General features: G+C 51.4%; 4 protein-coding genes across 4 annotated transcripts; all 4 read right to left on the reverse strand.

Moving 5' to 3' along the window:
• Nucleotides 1-350: 350 nt before the first annotated feature.
• On the reverse strand, nucleotides 351-2,153 carry FIBRA_08265 (uncharacterized protein; the record flags this gene model as incomplete). The annotated part of the gene is made up of 11 exons (XM_012329914.1): nucleotides 351-729; nucleotides 786-817; nucleotides 874-922; nucleotides 976-991; nucleotides 1,045-1,188; nucleotides 1,239-1,383; nucleotides 1,440-1,537; nucleotides 1,591-1,624; nucleotides 1,774-1,955; nucleotides 2,005-2,039; nucleotides 2,092-2,153. The coding sequence occupies 11 exons, from the start codon at nucleotides 2,151-2,153 to the stop codon at nucleotides 351-353; spliced, it is 1,176 nt and encodes a 391-aa protein (XP_012185304.1).
• Nucleotides 2,154-3,686: 1,533 nt separating this feature from the next.
• FIBRA_08266 (uncharacterized protein) lies at nucleotides 3,687-6,948 on the reverse strand (the record flags this gene model as incomplete). Its single annotated transcript, XM_012329915.1, has 6 exons — nucleotides 3,687-3,937; nucleotides 3,988-4,467; nucleotides 4,525-4,669; nucleotides 6,024-6,340; nucleotides 6,394-6,845; nucleotides 6,899-6,948. The coding sequence occupies 6 exons, from the start codon at nucleotides 6,946-6,948 to the stop codon at nucleotides 3,687-3,689; spliced, it is 1,695 nt and encodes a 564-aa protein (XP_012185305.1).
• Nucleotides 6,949-7,704: 756 nt separating this feature from the next.
• Nucleotides 7,705-10,521, reverse strand: FIBRA_08267 (uncharacterized protein; the record flags this gene model as incomplete). Its single annotated transcript, XM_012329916.1, has 10 exons — nucleotides 7,705-7,728; nucleotides 7,782-7,991; nucleotides 8,047-8,314; nucleotides 8,369-8,946; nucleotides 9,007-9,246; nucleotides 9,299-9,457; nucleotides 9,507-9,815; nucleotides 9,868-10,162; nucleotides 10,260-10,431; nucleotides 10,488-10,521. The coding sequence occupies 10 exons, from the start codon at nucleotides 10,519-10,521 to the stop codon at nucleotides 7,705-7,707; spliced, it is 2,289 nt and encodes a 762-aa protein (XP_012185306.1).
• Nucleotides 10,522-11,039: 518 nt separating this feature from the next.
• FIBRA_08268 (uncharacterized protein) lies at nucleotides 11,040-12,514 on the reverse strand (the record flags this gene model as incomplete). The annotated part of the gene is made up of 5 exons (XM_012329917.1): nucleotides 11,040-11,219; nucleotides 11,267-11,543; nucleotides 11,601-12,171; nucleotides 12,222-12,285; nucleotides 12,341-12,514. 5 exons carry the CDS (start codon nucleotides 12,512-12,514, stop codon nucleotides 11,040-11,042), a joined length of 1,266 nt encoding a protein of 421 aa, XP_012185307.1.
• Between the last annotated feature and the right edge of the window lie 6,172 nt (nucleotides 12,515-18,686).

Here is an 18,686-nt window from a genome sequence, read left to right on the forward strand (position 1 = left end):
TGACAAGTCAAATTAGGGCTGATTGTTGCTCGCGCTGTGATTTCAGACCAAATGCGCAGCTCTACAGCCCGTATTTCCTCAATCAAACTGTCTAACGTTACTTCGCCACTACAGTAGTGCCATGCGACATGCAATCTCCCTGAACCCAAACACTGATCCCTTGGCCTCCGATCATCTTACAGCCTTCCACTTCAGCGTTGGTTTCACGACCATAAAGATGAACGAACACTCACATGATATCAATATAAATTAAGAATAAATAGGAGAAACAAGCGCGGCAAAAGCCACCTCTTGCGGAGATTCCGGTGCATCTTAGACGATGCTGCCATACACACTGCACGGATTTTAGTTCACACACGCAGCACTATCTGAACACTAAAACCAAATGCGTACTCTTTGAGTGTTTGTATATCAGGAGTCATATCTTCGTCCTCGGCGTGGTCCACGAAGAATCCGACTGCAAGGGGATTTGCAGAAATGTATGCCACATCGTCGTGCACGGAAGAATGCTCGCTCCCGCCATCAAAATATGCGTCGCTCAGGAGGTCGTTCAAGGGGGCACCGAGGTTGCCTGCAATGCTGTAGGAGAAGCGGAGGGAAGAGAGTTGAGATGTCCCTAAATCACGATTAGTGGAAAGTTTGTTGATGGCATCTTCTTGTAATTCAGAGTCGGAGAGGTACACGCCGCGCAGATTAAGGAGGAAGCGCGATATCAATATCGAGCTTAGCCTGGGAGATGCGTGGTCGTTGATGTATGCAAGCAGCAAAAAGATGCGTTCACGTACACTTCTGTGAGAGCTGGAATACAACCATAGTCCTGTAGTCAAAAATGAGTGGCGGACAATGATTCAGCTGTCAAAAAAAAAACCATACCTGAAATTTGATCGCTATCAGATTGACAACGTTCAGAACTAGTAACGTCCTGGGAAACATTTATTCTAAAATGATATAACAGAAAAGGTGTGGAGGACGAACAAGAAATAGACAGTTCCTGAAGAGCAGTTCACTTGAGCAAACATTTGTGAGGTGGCAATGGAAACATACCATCCCTCTGGATCAAGCTTGAGATGCTTCCTCCTTTCACGTGAGCAGAAGAAAAAGCTCGCTGTATCTCCGCTGTTTTGAGCCAGGTGAGAATCAGGACAATGGCGTCCGAGCATATAGCAAAAACGCAGTTGAAAATGGCGACTATATACCAATCAGCTTTGGTGCTTGATAAACGAACACACTCAGCTCACAGCTAAAAGTGTTATCAGCCAGTCGCATTACAACCAGACCAACAGGTACTGACATTTCACCCGCTGACGCACTCATATGAACCCGCACCGCACAGCCATAAAGGGGCGGAGGAGCAGCCTCTTCTTGGAGTGTCGTATAATAGAACTGGTTGGACAGCATCGCAACGCGATTCACTGTGCGGGATACTTGGAAAAACTCACAATATTGGCGGCGGGTGACACCAGCCCCAGCAATATAACAGCAATCAGTATTCGACGATCCCTGTTCCAGATAGCGTATAGTCGCAAAGACGTGAAAACTGATACCATTACTGAGCCTCTAGGGGCAACCACGGATTACCAGTACACGCACCAGCAAGGATCAGGTCCAACATGATCGTTATCACCTGGGTAGTGTGATCAAGGCCGACGCAACTGACGTGGAATCAGTATATCGATTCCGGTAGTCTGAGAGAATACCTACATCTATTTTTGAAAAGCAGTAGCGGACGAGGCAAGTGAATAGCAATAGCCGATACGAGAGGTCAAGACGCACATCATCAGCAGTCTGCTGAGGCAGGTATTGCCAGGGAAGAATGACTAGTAGCATAAGGATGCGGTATATGATGCTGAGGTAGCGATTGAGAAAGAAGAGAACGGTTGCACCGGAAAACTTGCGTCTCCAGATACATTGGATTTCTTGAGCGAATGTCAAAATGTAATCATACAGAAGAAGCACTGCGTGAAGGTTGAGCGGATAGGGAATGTTCAGGGACGGGAGACTCACTCATGGCGGCAACTGTACAAAAGTTGGCCAGCAACCTAGACAGCTCCACAGTGAACATCCGAGCGACAAGGACGGAAACATACTTACATGTTGTTAAAATCGGTCTCGACCAGTGCGAGATAACCAGCGCTCGAGTTGCCCTGCAACATATTACCGTAGTATGCAGCACAGCTGCGACGAAAGGAAAAGGAGAGAGATGGGGAGACAGTAAAAGCCTAGTCCCGAAGAACGCTGAGGATGTGCGTAGCGTAATAAGACCGATACCCATCATCCCGGCATTCGTTCGCCGAGGCTAACTGATGAACAAGTCGAACAGCATGCCAGGCAATGTTACCTCCTCGATCTCGTGTACACAGCCTCACCTGCGCAGTCATCGCCCGTACTTATTCCCCTCGCAGGGAATATCGCCGTCTCGTCTCGTCGTTTGATGATTTATACCCCAAACCTTCTATTGAAGACTGACCACGATCCTAGCTCTCCTAGGAATTAACCTGACAGTGCATCATTGGTAGCAGTGGCCTGGACAACGCTCATGGTTGCCACCGACCAACGTTGGACAGATCACATATTGATTTGCCTCTTATTTCCCACCCCTTCGGTGTTAACACACCATCCATGTCGCTTCAATACATACTAGGATGCATTAGAATCCTCATCTGAAATGCGTTCTGTCCGCCCATGCCGCCTCCAGATTCTTTATTGACCGAGGTCCTCCGAATTACTCATTTTGCTTCAGATATCAAACTGGATCAGTGAGCACGCTATGTTTGTTTCCTGAAAGTCGCACCTGACGCTGATAATTAATTTCATGTTCTCACAGTATGCTGGCTTACAAGCGCGTTGTTCCTGGTTTCCCGTCGTTGCGTGATTGAACGCTCTCGCAATCGCTTGAAACGTGGATTGCATCATTTTTCGCGTCGTTGGGGCGTTGCTTCATACCAGGTAGGATAAACTCGGCTCATACGAATTACTCTCGTTTTTGATCAGTGCTCTCAGAACTTCTTGTCGCTCCTACCGAAAACTCGGATTGTGCCATCCACGATTCACACTTAGTCATTGTGCCTGACTCAAGACGTGGGCCGTACTTCGAGTCGGGGCTTTCGACGCTGTTACGGCAGAAATCAACTTGGGGGAAGGACACGGATGTCTGGTAGAGTAGGCATTTGGGATCTGAATATCATATCATTGGTACTGATTTCACCGGACATCCTCGGGGTGCGTGACAGTACAGACCTATACAGACCCTCCCACAGAACATCTCAATTATTTCAATCGGAAAGCCGAGGGTGCTTCACTCGTAACACCTTGCTACCAGTATAATGGTAGATTAGTAGATGTTCTTAATCAACTCCGAGTCTTTATCACTTGTAAATCTGACAGCTTCGGAAATCTATTCTTCAACGGGGACGTACTACACCCACAGACTTGCATGGCGAACTACAAACGCAATTATAGTGGCCAAAATTAGAGAGCGCGGGCAAGATTTCCATAGGCAGACTTCGTTAATAGTGTCAGTACAACTTATATTATAACCAATCCATATTCCATAGCAGCAGGTTGTCCACAGAAGCTCAATATCCCACTAACTTTCTAGAAAAAAATTACAAGATAGTACTCCTGTTCAAATTTTGGATAACAATTATCCTGGGGGGCGTATCGGTTTCTCAATAAAAAGTCCGCGATTACCCATTGCTGACGGCCAAGTATGTATTGGTGCGTACATCATGCCGGTCACTAACATTGCGGCTGGAGCTTCCGTTGGACGACGATACAGGGGGTGTCATGACGATGACAGATGAAAACATTGCCGACGATGACGTCGGACCAGAGGATCCGGAGGCTGGGTGAGTGACATTCATACCGCTCTGCTGGAGGATGAATTTCCTCAAGACGCCCACATTCAGCGTGTATCGTCGCGAAGGTTCAGGTGGATCTTTGTGAAAGTGGTAAGAATAATGACCTCACACGAGACTAAACGCATACCGTCTATGGCTACTTTGACTCCATCTTCTTGGTGGGGACTCTTCCGTCTCACTCGGCAAAAACATGATGGGCGGAACGTGTAGAGAACGGCCAGGATGACAAGAAGGGCCACGGCGACGCATCCAACTACTATGCCGCAGATGGCCCCCGCTTTCAAATGTTCACCGGAGGGCAAATGGACGGCTGTGACTGAGGGCGAGCTTACTTTATTACTGGATATAGCAGAGGGCGTTGGAGCCTCTATGGTATCATTAAAGCCAGAATACTGGAAGAAGTTCAAGCACAGGGGAGGTCCAGCTCCTGTGGTGATTTTCAGGGTATGCTCGCTAGCGGTCAAATTTGCTGAGGATGAGTACAAGGGCAGGGGATCAGGAGTGTTCTGCCCGGGAAGCTCGAGCGAGAATGGTATCGTGTCATCCAACTGGAAAGTCGCATTTGTTCCCTGTGTCCCCACCACACCGTATGCGTCAACAAATGTCCCTATAACAAGATTTCTTCAGCAAAATTTCCAGATAAATCTTAAACCTAGCACTGTACCGGTGAAAGTAAGTTTTACCCACGCCCCAGCAGTTACCGACCCGCGTAGCTGTGTACCGTTTATTTGATCACAGGCGGTCGGGCTCCATGCATCCGAAGGATAATAGACAAGTTGCGGACTATCGCTTTGGACGTTGAAGAGAACCTGGTGATTATGCGACATGAGCTAGGATGAACTGCATTCCGACAGAGTATGAGCCACACCGCTTTGGAATGGTCGACGTACAGGCTGCTTACCGTGAAATACAATGCATTTGCTTTGGTATATACCCCAGGTACATACGATAATCCTTGAGAGGTTCACTACAAATATCAGCCTACCTCCACGTACATATAGTAGCGTCCGTTTTCGAAAAGGCGCTGAAGATAGCAGTAGCGTGCACACTGCACAGGCCTCAGGGCTCAGCGACGATATGATGCCCACCGATCACGAACTTAAACGTCACAGCATCTGAACACTGGGCCGCGGTCACACAGCCGCACAAAGCGAATGCTGCTCACATCATCAGTGCTACCGATGGATGTCTTCGTCCACTCAATACTGAGTGGGACTGACATATCCGTATTTCGACCACGTACGAATACCTGAACTCGGCCCGCGAGACAAGCATTTTTTGGATGCACAAATCTTCCGTGCCGTCAAGATCTGATGAGACATATCGGGAACTGGTAGAAGCTGTTGGAGCGTGAGGCACTGGGCGTAGTTACGCCCTAAAACGCGAACACGACCTTCATCAGACCAGAATCCTCAGGGCAGCCGACGGGACCGGATACTCTCTGACAGACGCAGAATTACGATCTGACATTTTGTTCATATTGCATTATTCCGATGAGGATGGATTCCGCTCGTAGAGACATGCTGAACAGTCGAGGCATTCTCTCCTGTATTAGTTCCTGTATTAGTTCACTCAACTCACACAGATTAAGTTGTTGTACGGACCTCGGATATGCTAGAATACCTCTGAACCACACCATGATCAATACTAGCTAGAAATCGCAGAGCACAACTAGTGATTGGATGTTTGATAGATTGATCAGTATATAAATCAAATATGCGATATTTGTGAACGATAGCTAGATAGTCCAGGTAAGGAATGCATATGGATGCAAAGGTGATGATCATGCAGGATGGGATCCGGATACGAGAGGTGTCACAGTATGGTCAATCAAATAGATGCTCGTCATAAGCGATGAAAAGACCAGCATTAAGGAACTCGCTGTAAGCACAGTATACCGCGCGGATGAAACACCGGTTAGAAGTGACACAACAACGAATATATTTAGGGGCACCCGGAAAAGTGACGATAGCTGTAATAGGAAGAACGGATAAGTCTACCCGTCGGAATGCGAAAAGGGATGAATCGTACTGTGGCCCGATGCTCATTAGAGATAAGAGTGCCTCGGAGCATTCCCTGCACAGGATAGTACATGCCTACGCAGGCCTCGAACGTGCAGAACGCCCAAAAGCGTACATGCTCGTCCTTGCTCTGGATACTCACCGCGAATGCGAGCGAGCTGATAGCGCATACAAGAGAACTGAGTTTGGCATGAAGTGACAGCGGACCGTCGCTCTTCGAGACTGAGATGATTGGATCCCGCGGGTTGGGATCGGGAGGACAAAAGAGAGCGACGACGGAGGTGTATAGAAGCGATCCGATCATCATAGAAACCATGAAGGATGAAAAGATATATCCGAGCGGGAGTGAAGCGTCTGCGGCAGCAACCTCTTGCAACGCAGGCACCCAGTTGAAGACAAAGAGGTACATGGATCCCTCAAAGCATGTCTGCGTAAGGCCGATCACTAGCAGTGATGGATCTGGCGAATGGTATGAGTCAAGTCAAGCTCTGCACACTGTCTAAAACACAAACCGCTGCGAATAATCCTCCACGCTTGACCAAGCCGTTTGAGTTGGAGCGGATCGACATTGGCTGCTGACGTGCCGCCGCCAACACCGTAATTCTCGGCCCAGCTGCCTCGAATGACAACCCAAGCCAGCAAGAGCAATATCCCACTAGCCACGAACGGAGACGCAAATGACGCAGTCGTGCCAACAAGCTGGTTACTAACCACACCAGCAGCGGCCGCGACAATCCCGTTCACAAACGATGCTCGTCCCATGATACCCGAGAGATCAGACTGCGGAAGGACCAGCGAGTTCGAGGCGGATACGAGCCATGATTCGAAAGCGGAGTATAGAATGGAGGTTGATACGCCTCCGAGGACACGGCCAACCAGAAGGACGGGGAGATAAGGAAAGAGGATACAGATACAAGTGAGCGTGTAGGTAATACAAAATGTGAGGCAGAGCCGACGGCGTCCGCTGCAGCAGAGCTCGCACATCAGCGAACAGTAAGAGATGTCAACTAGACATACTGGTGGTCTGCCCATACGCCTACCAACGGTGCGGTGAGGCCAGCAGACATGAATCCAGTCACGAAGAGCAAGGCAACCAGGCGCTCTGGAAACATGTATTGCTGCCTATAAAGAGAGTAGATGTATGGGCCCTGAAGCCAGTCCGCACCTGCCAGATGCGTCGTCAGCTGTACGTTCGGAACCGTGGCCTCTAGTAATCTTCGAGTAGTGACTTGCCCATCACGACGGCATACACAGTCAAGTACTGCCTGGTCAACCTTGATAGCACGGCCGCGTTGGCGGTGGACAGAAGGCCATCCCCATTCCGCAAGTCTGTCTTGGCGCTGGGTCGCACTCGTTTTGTCACCTGTCTTTCAACTAGAAGACAGATGAGGCAAACTCCAGAGATGCACACGAGTTGGAGTTCGTAGAAGGGCAGCATCCTAAAGACAATGGAAAGGATTACAATAAAGCATTCGAGCGGCGAACGAAGGAGGAAGTCGTGTTGCCCTTAAACGTCCGGTCCAGTGAGACGATTTGGATGGACGAAGGGGTCTAAGGGTATATGGTGGTAGGTGTTCAAGGAGCTGCGCAGAAACATGGCCGGCAAGCGGTTGCGTTCAGCAACGTGTAACATGCTCACGCCCAGGTTGAAGAGACTGCGACAGACGCCCATGGCGGCCGTCCGACGACCTCCGCACATACTTTACTACTTAATTTACTGCGTCTAGACTCTACGGCAGTAGGACTAGGAGACCATAAGCCATTCATTACTTTCGTGAACATGTAGTACGGCGCGGAATAAATACACGACCAGCCACAACACCTCAGTTCGTCTGGGCACCCACAGCCTACGCACGAAACATAAGCGGCTACGCGGTAAGGGAGCACTGAGGCAACTTACCAAACGTTTGAGGTGTTCCATAAAGACCTGTAAACTGACATCATCCGTGAAAATGGCCTGTCCAGCGGCCGCGCCTCCAGCAGTGCCATACATACTCGTCGTCATGTGTGTGGTCGAAGGATTCAGCTTCGATAGCAAGAAACGCGCCTGACTGGCACCCTGGTCACATACAATGTATCGTGGAATGGGGAATCGGTCAACAAGCAGGTCCTGTAGCATGGAAGATATTAGAAAATTAATGACCCTAGAATTCAAAATGAGGTACCTGAGCGTCGGCGGTAGGTGCTTCAAGTAGCTCCTTGAAGTTCTCGTAGCCTTCTTGGTCTTGATACCCAGCCTTGCGCCACTGTGCGATGGTCTCACCGTGGAAGATGAGAATATGGAAGAAGGTATCAAGAAGAAGCATGACATCTGGTTTGATGGATACACTGTCGAGGAGCACAGGCTGAGGAGGAACGTCAAATGTATATGACATTAGAGTCGGTTGGATCATGATAAGCGAGTTGTTGACATCTTCCTCGTTCAAGATATGCCTGCAAAATCAAACGTAAGTAATTGTCCTATGGCATGTTCGGTGAAGGCCTAACCTGTAGAACGCGGTCTCGTCTGGACTGTTATTGAACACTTGCAAGAACTGACTTCGGCGGAGATGGAACATGAACTGTGGATAAATGCTGAAATTGTCGGTCAATCTGAAGCTTGTTGGATCCTCCTTCCTGTAATCGGCGAATTTTTGGCATAAACGAATAAGCATACGGTCCAACCATCTGAGTACATCTGGGGAGTCGTCAATCTCAGCCTTGAATACGGCGATACGCGCCATCAGCACAGCCGCCGCCTCTTGGTCAAACGAGGCTGCAATAGTGGGCGAGCCTGCCTCAGCAAAGTTGCGCGCAATGGTTGTCACCCGCAGTCGCTGTTGCCCTGATGAGTGCTGGTAGTGCGTGACAAATTGGATCAGCCCCCTCGAGCCCTGTTGCAGCGGCTGTCCAGCAGGCGTGACGACTTCGAAGTAGACGGCAGCGGCTGTGCGTGGGGTAATCGAATTAATCTTCCAAGCCGACGTCTGCCCGATACCAATCTCGGTTTCACCGACACATGCAGACTTCTTCGCAGCAGATATGGCATGACTAATGAGACCTGAAACTTTCAACTCCTTGGTCGTCTAGACAAGGAAGCATAAGCGTCAGTTTCCCAGGGACATCCTGACAATCAGACATCTAACCTGAACATCAAAGGTCGCATTGAAGCCCATCTCAAGATTGCCCTGGTCGTCCTTGTTGAATACACGCAGAAAGCTCTGTTTGAAGATGGAAGTTGCGAACGAGTCCGACAGAACAATGACACCATTTGTTGAGTTCGGGAGGGATTTCATCTCTAGCAGTCCGACCTGATCCAGACATCCTGCAAATAGGTCAACGATATGGCCATTATTTGAGACACGCTTTGCGAGGCCTTCGTAAAACTGCATCGCAGTCAATTCACTCGTCTTGACTGTATAGACTATTTACGCGCACCTTAGTAGCGCGTTTATAATGTTTCGCGGTATCCCGATCAATGTCGTGGTGAGACCGGATGGGTTCTTTCAACTCGTTGCTGACCACCATGCCTGGACCCTCGGTCGCCGCACCACCAGCGAAGAGCATGACGCGAGCCCCCGTGTTCGGGAAAGTCGACTGAGCCCCGTTCAATGACTGAACCACTCAAAACACATCATCCACTTACCTCCAGCAAACCAACAGCAACGCTCAGTGCGACACCTGTGCAACGGAGAGGCCTCTTATCGTTCGCAACCGGCCACGGGTCTCGCGCTAGCGCTTCCAGGATTCCCGTCAGCTGAAACTCGCACTGCTGCACCGGAAGAAGGAAGCGCGCGGCGCCGAAGGTTTGCATAGGTTGACCTGGGCGCGGCGCTGCGCGATTTTGAGAGCTCAAACCGAGCATATCTTGAATCTGCTTGGGGGAATACTCTTTGCCGCCTCGGAAGACGTATGACTTGCTGCACTCGGCGTAGCCAAGTTCATGTACTTGAGTCTATGCCAGTTCCTTTGGTTCACTTCACCTCGGCACAAACACACGGACTTACCATAGTTCCAAACGTGACAAGGCCGACCAGCGCATAGGGTGGGATTAAACTCAAACTGACAACGAGCGCGTCACGAAGGGCTTTCAAGTCTTCTTCGTCTAGGCAGGTGTCGACGACGAAGAGGAAGATAGGAGGAACTTGCGCAGGGCGCGAGAGGGTGTATTCTATCGTGGTGTACTTCGGAAGGAGCTCAGCGGGGAGGTTGGTATTCGAGATGTCCTTGTAGTGTGGGGGGAACGCGTTGCGTTGTAAGCAGAACGGGCATATCCACAATTTGCCGCGTATGTCGATCTGACTACAAGTTGTTAGCATATGGGAAGCATTTTTCAAGGGATCCGCGCCTGCTGCGCGAAAGCATCCGCATCAACGACTGACCGGCCTTGCATACGTACCAGTAAGGATTCAGGACGGCGCGACAAGGCGGTTTGCAGGTGACCGGTTCGTACAGAACGGGAGGAAGGTCTTCGCGCTGCTTGAGAGGCGTATATAGGGCAGAAATGGGAACGACCGTCCGAGTGGCCTCTATTCTCGACGATGGCCATACGTTCCAAGAAAGACGTACGCCTATGCATCCGGGGTCAGAGCGTGTGGGTTAACTTCGGCAAAGGCAAACCACATACCGTCCCGCTCCTCGACATCTTCAAAATTGAGCATGTTTTAGCTGCAGATATCCTCGCGGCAAAGAAGGGCCAAGGTGTTGGTCTGGCGAGCTGAGCTTTGGCTGGGCAACTGACAGGCATTTCTTGTCGGCGCCAGCAACGGCGACGTGTCTGTATGCCGCTGTTTGTTCCCGGTGGCAGCGTCGGCGTCGTATCCAAATATCCGATTCAAACTCTGCAGTATGGCCACAAGTCTACGGTCGCACGGCGCACGACTTTGATTTACATGCTCTTGAATACGCTTCAGGAGACAGGCTTCAAGGACATGCATGCCTCTCATTAAGGTGCTATTTATGCGTTGTCAAGAATATTATCTATTTCGATCGATCAGGCTAACTTGTCCCACTTGTCTATCATCTAAAGTCCACGTATCTCTTTAATACCTCGAGGCTTCAGCTAAGGAACGCCGTTGCATCTGCTTTTGTTAAATTGTAGGCTTGCGATTGTAATCACAATTTAAGCTAAGATGAATAGCTGTCTGTCTAGAAGTAAATGCCTCTTAGAGAAACACAATCAACTCGAGTTTCTCGATCCATGATTGACATCGATTTCTGCCTTACTTCCACCTCCCATCACTGGCCACCCGATCTGATTCGCCAGTGCCGTTGATACACCCAGTTGTTCAGCAAATGCCCAGACAGTTCCAGGATTCCTCTGAAATTGTCGTCCGACGAAGATAATATCTGCGGAACCCTACGCGAGTCAGCTGGTAATCTCACCGTTGAATTCTGGTAATTCACCTGGTCAAGGATCTCCTGTGCGAATGTGCCTGTATTGATCGTGCCCACAGCGCCGACAAGTATCTTATGGCCATGAACGTCTCGCACCGCGTGGGAGTACGGAATCTGGTTTGCGAGCGGAGCGAACTTGATCTTTTGCTGGGGATGAACACCGCCACTAGATACGTCGAGCAAGTCGACACCGTGCTCCGCGAGGATCCCTCCGAGCTTGACAGTGTCCTTGCCCGTCCATGCCTCATCCGGGAACACTTCGTCAAGCCAGTCTGTCGCCGACACACTGTAGGTTGTGGGTTAGTGAGAAACACTTTCTCGGGACGCATATACGGGAACCTACCGGACAAATAGCGGCATCGTAATGGGTATTATGGCCCTCACGGCATCGACAACCTCTAGTAAGAGACGTATTTTATTCTCGAAGCTTCCCCCATATTCATCCGTGCGTTTGTTTGCAATAGGTGCCAGGAACTCGTTTAGTAAGTATCCATGCGCGGAATGGATCTCAATCACATCGAAGCCAACTTTGAGCGACCGTTTTGCGGCATCCGCAAATGCACGCACGATGCGCTGAATCCCTGCCTTGGTCAGCTCCTTTGGCCTCGGGAAATGTTCATTATACGGAATCGCACTCGGCGCCCACACGTTGTCTGGCCACCCCCCGTCGATCTCTGGAGCGCTAGCACCGCGGTTCAACCAAGGTGCGACGGTGGATGCTTTCCGACCCGCGTGTGCAAGTTGAATGGCGATCTTCTGGCCCTGGGAATGGGCGAAGTCGACGATCTGCTTCCAAGGCGCAATATGCTCGTCAGACCAGATGCCGGCGTCTTGCGGTGTGACGCGGCCTTCTGGGACGACGGCGGAACCCTCGACGATGGTCAATCCTGGTCCGCGCATCAAGATACCGCCCACTAAATATTTGTGTATTAGACACAACGGAGTGGAGAAATGGGCCACCCACAATGTGCGAGATGCCACGGGGTCACTATACCGTTCTCTGCAGAGTATTGACACATGGGCGATAGCTAGGTGTGTGGCATCAGAAGATTGATGATGTGCTGCAATGAAGTGTGCACTCACAAAAATCCGATTCTGAAAAACTGTGCCTCGAATTTTGAGGGGCTTGAACAATGTGGGGATAGGTTTCCCGTTGGGTTGAGGGTCAACTGCTGTTCCAGCTGCAGGGGTCTGTGCGGGAGTATAAAAAGGCACATTGGGCGCGGGGAAGTTCACCAACTGATTGGCGTGCACCATCTCGTCTCAGGAGGGGGTATAAGATGTGCCCCAGAACATCTTCCTGTTTTTATACCAGTTGGTTCGTGGCATAGGCTGGACGGTGGTGAGTGCTCTCTGCTTTGGACTATGTCCGGAAATAACTCCAATCTCAATATCAGGGCGCTCCGCTAATGCGCTATGTGCTATAGTCGAGGACCTTGACGAGCAATGTCTGAGTCAATTCGGGTGTCCGTGTCAGATTTTTGTCATCGGCCGACTCATCGGGGAATTTCCTCATTAACTTTATTGACACACATGCCAGTTAGAACTCGATGAGCTGAGGAGGGGTTCACTGAATTGGTGTTGCCGACATCTCCGCCCAGCGTGAGCATAGTGCGCTTCAACTCCTATTCACCACACTTGCAAGCCAACGCTGTCTACGCACCATTTATCGCACATCCTCCTCCGCAGGGAAGACCCAATCCATGACTATCTTCTTTTTGTCAACTTAATCTTAACTCCGTGTTGCTGTCTAAGCCAGACATCAATCTCATCTAAGACGGGTCATGAAATTGGCCATATCTCGCTGATTATGAAACGCTTGTTGTACGATGCGCATCCGTCATGTGGATAAATGCTACCCTTTCTCAATTTATGAAGGACGCACGGACATATGATATCCGCTCCCAACTCGGGATAAGTGTGAGGCTAGCCTTCGGCTTTAAGAGACTTGGTATTGCGAGTTTCCAGTGTGTGGCGTGTAACTGATATGTATCAAGCACACTCGAAGTGAAGCACGTATAAATTACATATGACTATAGCCATGAGCCTCACAAAGTGGCTCAGAGATTCCAAAAATTATTGACAGCAGGTCAGGGGGCCCGACGACGCTCGCCCGCGAAAAGCAACACATCGACAGGCCCGCACCGCAAAGTGCAATAGCATGGCTCCTGTGCGAAAACAATCTGTCATAGCTCCCCTCGTACAACAATACCCGCATCGAAAGACTGTATTTATGGCGGCTCACCGACAATCGCAAAAGATTGATTACTCTGCTGGCTGGTTCCCAAACTGTATAGGCAGTGGAAACTGTCATCCATAGAACTGTCATCCTATGGATGACACTTATCTCGCTTTCGAGATAAGATATCATGAATTGCATGGAATTGCATGGAATCGCATCAATAGCATGAATTGCACAACCAAATTTTGCACAACTAAGTTGTACAACTCCAACCTTTGGCTGGAGAAGAGCACTGTTGGGGCGATGCCATCCGAAAAAGGCTCGCAGATTGCGAGACACTTCATCAGATAGATGAATATCACCCACATCAGTAAGCAGAGCCAGTCAATTCGATGGGCGACCTCCAAAGAGGTACAGGAGGGAGCCATCCCCCTGCCAATAAAGCAGTGAAGCCGATAGGGAATGCATGACAAACGACGTCGCCAGAGCCGATGCTGAAAAGAGGAGGCAGGCTTTCCAGCTCTCGCAAGCGGTGCACGACGAACATCGCAACCTGAAGCTACCGCCATGACAGAAATGAAGAAGACGTCGCGCAGATAGCAAGCCTCCTTATAAACAGCTCAGTGTTCGCACGTGACAGACGCGTCGCGTCTGTGGCTGATTCTATGGCTATCTGCGCGCGTGGTTCTGAGTACTTAGCGTGCGCCGTGCGCGACGATTTCAATCACACCAGAAAGAATCAAAGGTACGCAGATTTTCAGATAAATCTATTCACAAATTCTCAGGTCACCCTGAACATGATCAAAACATGATTGAGCCCCCCTCGTGCCGCATCTAGACCTTTAGTCCATAATCTAGGCAAAGATGTCCACAGAGTGTGTTCTAGCTCTCTTCTCTCCGTCTCCGTCGGAGCCATGCAAATGCACCAAGTCCATAAACACGGAGCCGAAGGTGTTTACCGCTCCCCGCGATTCTCTGTCCACATGTAAGATATGACTTCGTGGTCGAGTCTGGGCCCTCTGCGATTCGGACCCCTGAAGCCAACGTCTGCAGCCTCGCCTGAAGATGATTAACCGTTAGTCTCTCTCGATCGTGTTCGTTCATACTCGTCTCCGCTCGCCGCTCTTCCACGTTTGCCCTCTCCACATCTTCCGCAGTGCTGGGTCTCCGATCGTTACTTCGACTTCGTGTCGAAGTGACGGCCAAGCTATCAATAACGTTGCACTTCCCTTTCAAATATGGCGACTTGGAGTCCCTTGTCCTCCGCGGAGCTGCTCGGGTCCGCTGCCTCTTCTTCTGCCGCAGACAATTGCAGCATGATGTCATCGGTGGTGTTGAGCAGTATGAGTTGTAGGTCCTGCCGCCGTATGCGATCTCGATGCCTCCGACGCCGTGTGCGGGGCTGATCAGAAAATATCAATTGTATCGACAAAACACAGCCCACCACCCGGTCCCAGGAACATGACAACCCTGAGCACCGATTTCGTGGCGTAGTGCGTCTGTCCCGTAGTGCACTTGGTGTGAATCGTACGCACCGAATGGGATTTGGCCGATGCTGGCTTCGTTTCAGCCGATCGGAGACTGCAGATCTGCAAGATCTGGTCTATGTCATAACATAGCATCGGCGTATTCGCTAGGAACGGACTTCACGTACTAACGCGACCGGACGGATCATCCTTCCCAATGCATGCAATTTGGTAACAGCACCAGCACAGGTCCGATAACAATGACGCTAACGACTCCACTACTCTCCGCCACCGCAAGCTATCAGGGCGACGGCTCGCCACTGTTGCAAGGTCCGAGAATCCAGGACAATGCTAGCTGCTCCCATCATATCCGGACAGGGATGGCGAATAGGTGAGTGGGGTTTTCCGTTCCCTGACGTCAACTGGTAAGCATTACAAGAAGGGGCAGTGAATCAATCTTTGATATGATTCCCGGCTAGAATGCAGAGATTCAAGATGTCGGAAATCGCCGTGTCAGGACGCAACACGCAAGTGAAACCCTCAAATATTGGGGGCACTATGGAATCATACTTGAACCATCTGTCAATGGGTCGTACGCACAGGGTCAAGTTACGTGATTATATCACAAAATGAGCGAGGTAATTTCGACATTGACCACGCTGACCACCTAGTACCCTAACAAAGCACTGCCCCGAATCCGCATCAGTATATAGGAGGCCTGCAGTATTATGAATATTCACTCGCCTCGAAAACAGGCTTCTGTCCCAAAACAGAAAAACCGCACCAGACATTGTGTGACATAAGAGCAACCTGATTTTGATGCACTATTACACGAGGAGAAAAAGATGGATGTTCATCCCACGCAGCCACAACGGTCGCATGCACGCCTTCAGCCATATCTTTTTGTCATCAGAAGCAGGACAAAAAGACAGATGTTCATTGCCGAGAAGAAGAACTGCGAAGATACGTTTTCCCGGGAATCGTGATTCCACGAACACACATGGCAGACCGCTTGCTGTCATCAGTCCAGAGAAAGGGAACGTGGCGGGTTCCAATCATCAATAACAGATTACAGTAATTGCACCTGAAGGCAGGGTCGTGTTTCATCCACCAGATGAGTCCCCAGGCTGCACGCTTGCGTAGCGAGCACCTTCTCTACATGTGTCTCCACACGAGATTCGTGCGCCTCTGGCTTCGTCTACAGACGCGATACGGCACGAGGCAGACACGAAACAGCTAGTCAGGCAAGGAGTGCAAGAATAGCGACATACTCCGACTTGCTATATCCCAGGATGGTGTGCCCTGCGAGGTCGTGTGGGATTCCCCAGCTGCCACGCAATGTCCGCCGTCCTTATTGGCCAACGAGCGAATCATTGAAAACAAGATAGCATTAAGACGTACAGGAATGAGATCAAGCTTCGCAAGCGGCTCTCATTCAAGCAGAGCATGGCTTGTACCGGATAGATGGCAATACGCTCACAATTCACGCGACAGGGTGACATGAATGTCGCATAGAATCAATCCCGAAACACCACCGAAGACCATCATCCACAATCGTTTGACGGTGAGAGCGATCAAGAACACAGGAAGATGGGATGACGCAAGACCGGAGACGCTGCGGGATATCAAATGTGAAGGCGAGAAGCGGAACGAGGATGGAGATATCAACTCCCATTTCATCCAAGACAAGGCCAGTCACCTATGCGATAGCACATATCATCCTTGCGGAAGATTATCGAAGGAAGAGACCAAGCATCACCATCCAGAAAGCGAAAAAGAGACACTTCCCCATAGCGCAGCACGTCGTCGTCACACAGAATGCCGATGGCGACCACGCAATAGAGATAAGTATGACTTCAAGTGGCATGACGCAGGAACCAATATCATAGTGCCGCACGGAATCACCATTCTCCGGACGCCGACACGCCAGATCTCGGTTGTCCCAGAATGCAGAAACCGGCGCCGTCCCAGGGAAGTCCATCCGCTACAGCCAAATGGGAACAGCACGCCTTCCCGCTGTTCCCAGTCAGCGCACTCCCATCTCGTATCGAGAACTAGACTGTCGTAGCCTGATTTGCTGCCGTCAGACAGAGCCTGGATGGGCGGTGACGTGATGACCCGAAGATCTGAAGCCTCCCTGCGGCAGACCACCCAGGAGGGTAGCTACTATCAGAGTGCTCCAGAACAGACGGTGGACAGGGTCGGACGCGAAAACATGCCAGCGCGCAGCTGCGTGCAATACGCGAGTGGGGCGCGTTTGTACCGATCGTTCCAGAGCATCCAAGGGTCACCAAGCGCCTATCCTGCCTGCCAGTGGCTAGTGTAAGCATCGCCCTCCACGGCTTTCAGCTACGACTACGCACGACAAGTCAAGTCTCCGTTGTAGCTGATTGTATACGGTGTGGCCCGTCTGGTAGGCGCGTATTGCTTATCTGCTAAAGCACAGCTTGAACGACGCGAAGCGCGTCAGCACACCCGTCGTTCCCCGACTTCCACAAATCCCGCGCCAGCTGATGAGCGCACGACGCCCACCACGCGCACCCTGAGAACTGGGCTCATCCCTGAGTATTGAGTTCCCAGCCACCCGTACTGCCGCCTGCAATCCATTCCCTGCCACGGTCCTCCCCAGCCATCTCGCCCAAAGAGAGCAAAGACGAGCCACCAGCCGGTCAACGTGAAGGTGCAGATACCGTGCATGCTCCGTGTGTCACAAGGCGAGACAAAGTGCGTGCGAGGGTACAAGGGGAGGAATGACGAGAGCAGGCCGAGCGCACGGGACAGATTGCGCGGGGCATGACCAGATCTTACGTACCGCGCGAGATCCCATCCATCGCTCGTCCATCAAGCTCTGTGTGCCCGATATGGACCATGTCTTTGTCCGCCTGCGTGGCTGGTCGAAGCGGGAGAGTCGCCGCCGGACACCTGGGCGCTGCAGGCCATGGTGTGAGAGTGAGAGTGCTCAGGCATCCAGGGTGTCCGTTCTGGCAGTTGCGCTGCACGAGCCGGGCCTCTCGGACACGACAGCATCCACACCCTGCATGCGGAAGCAGTCGTCGCAGACCCGCTGAGCTCCCGCTGAAACGGCCTCGGACGGCCACGCACAATCCGGGCGACTCGTCCTCATCGATGCAGATCTTCCGCACGACCCCGCGAGCGACCGGTAGCCATCGGTCGGCACATCCCACTCGGACGACGACGACAACTAAATGGCCCGCGACATCCCGGCGAGCCAGAGCCTACGGAACACAGACAAGAAGCAAACAGAGTAATAGCCTCCGATCCTCATGGGGCAGTATCGAACGTAGACAGCGCGCCGAGCACATCAGGTGCGTACACCCAGAGAGCGTTGTAAGCAGCGGCCACGGCGGCGACAGCTGCATGCCACCAGGCCGCACACGCACCGAGCTCGTGCTGGACCGTGGACGTCAGGTGGACGGATCCCGCGAAATGCTCCCGAGCAGATGCACGGGACTGCCACACGGACGCACGGAACGCAGCGCAGACGACGCTGAGCACGACAAGCCGTCGCCCCGCGCCCCGTCGGCGTCCTCGACCAGCCCAGGAGAGATATCACAGATCCGTGAATCTTGCGAACGCGCGGGTGGGCCAGGCCCACAGACCGCACGGGAACAGGGACGGTCGTCGGTGGCTGGGCGAGGCCACCTGGGCGATCAGCGCAATACATACGCGGAAACGGATACGGAGAGAGGCCCTCGTTCATCCGATCGGTGTGGTCGAAGGAGACACACACACACACGTCGGCCGTGCGCCGCCTCCGCCT

Source organism: Fibroporia radiculosa (genome assembly GCF_000313525.1).
Source record: "Fibroporia radiculosa TFFH 294 genomic supercontigs, scaffold64544, whole genome shotgun sequence".
NCBI classification, from domain to species: Eukaryota; Fungi; Basidiomycota; class Agaricomycetes; order Polyporales; family Fibroporiaceae; genus Fibroporia; species Fibroporia radiculosa.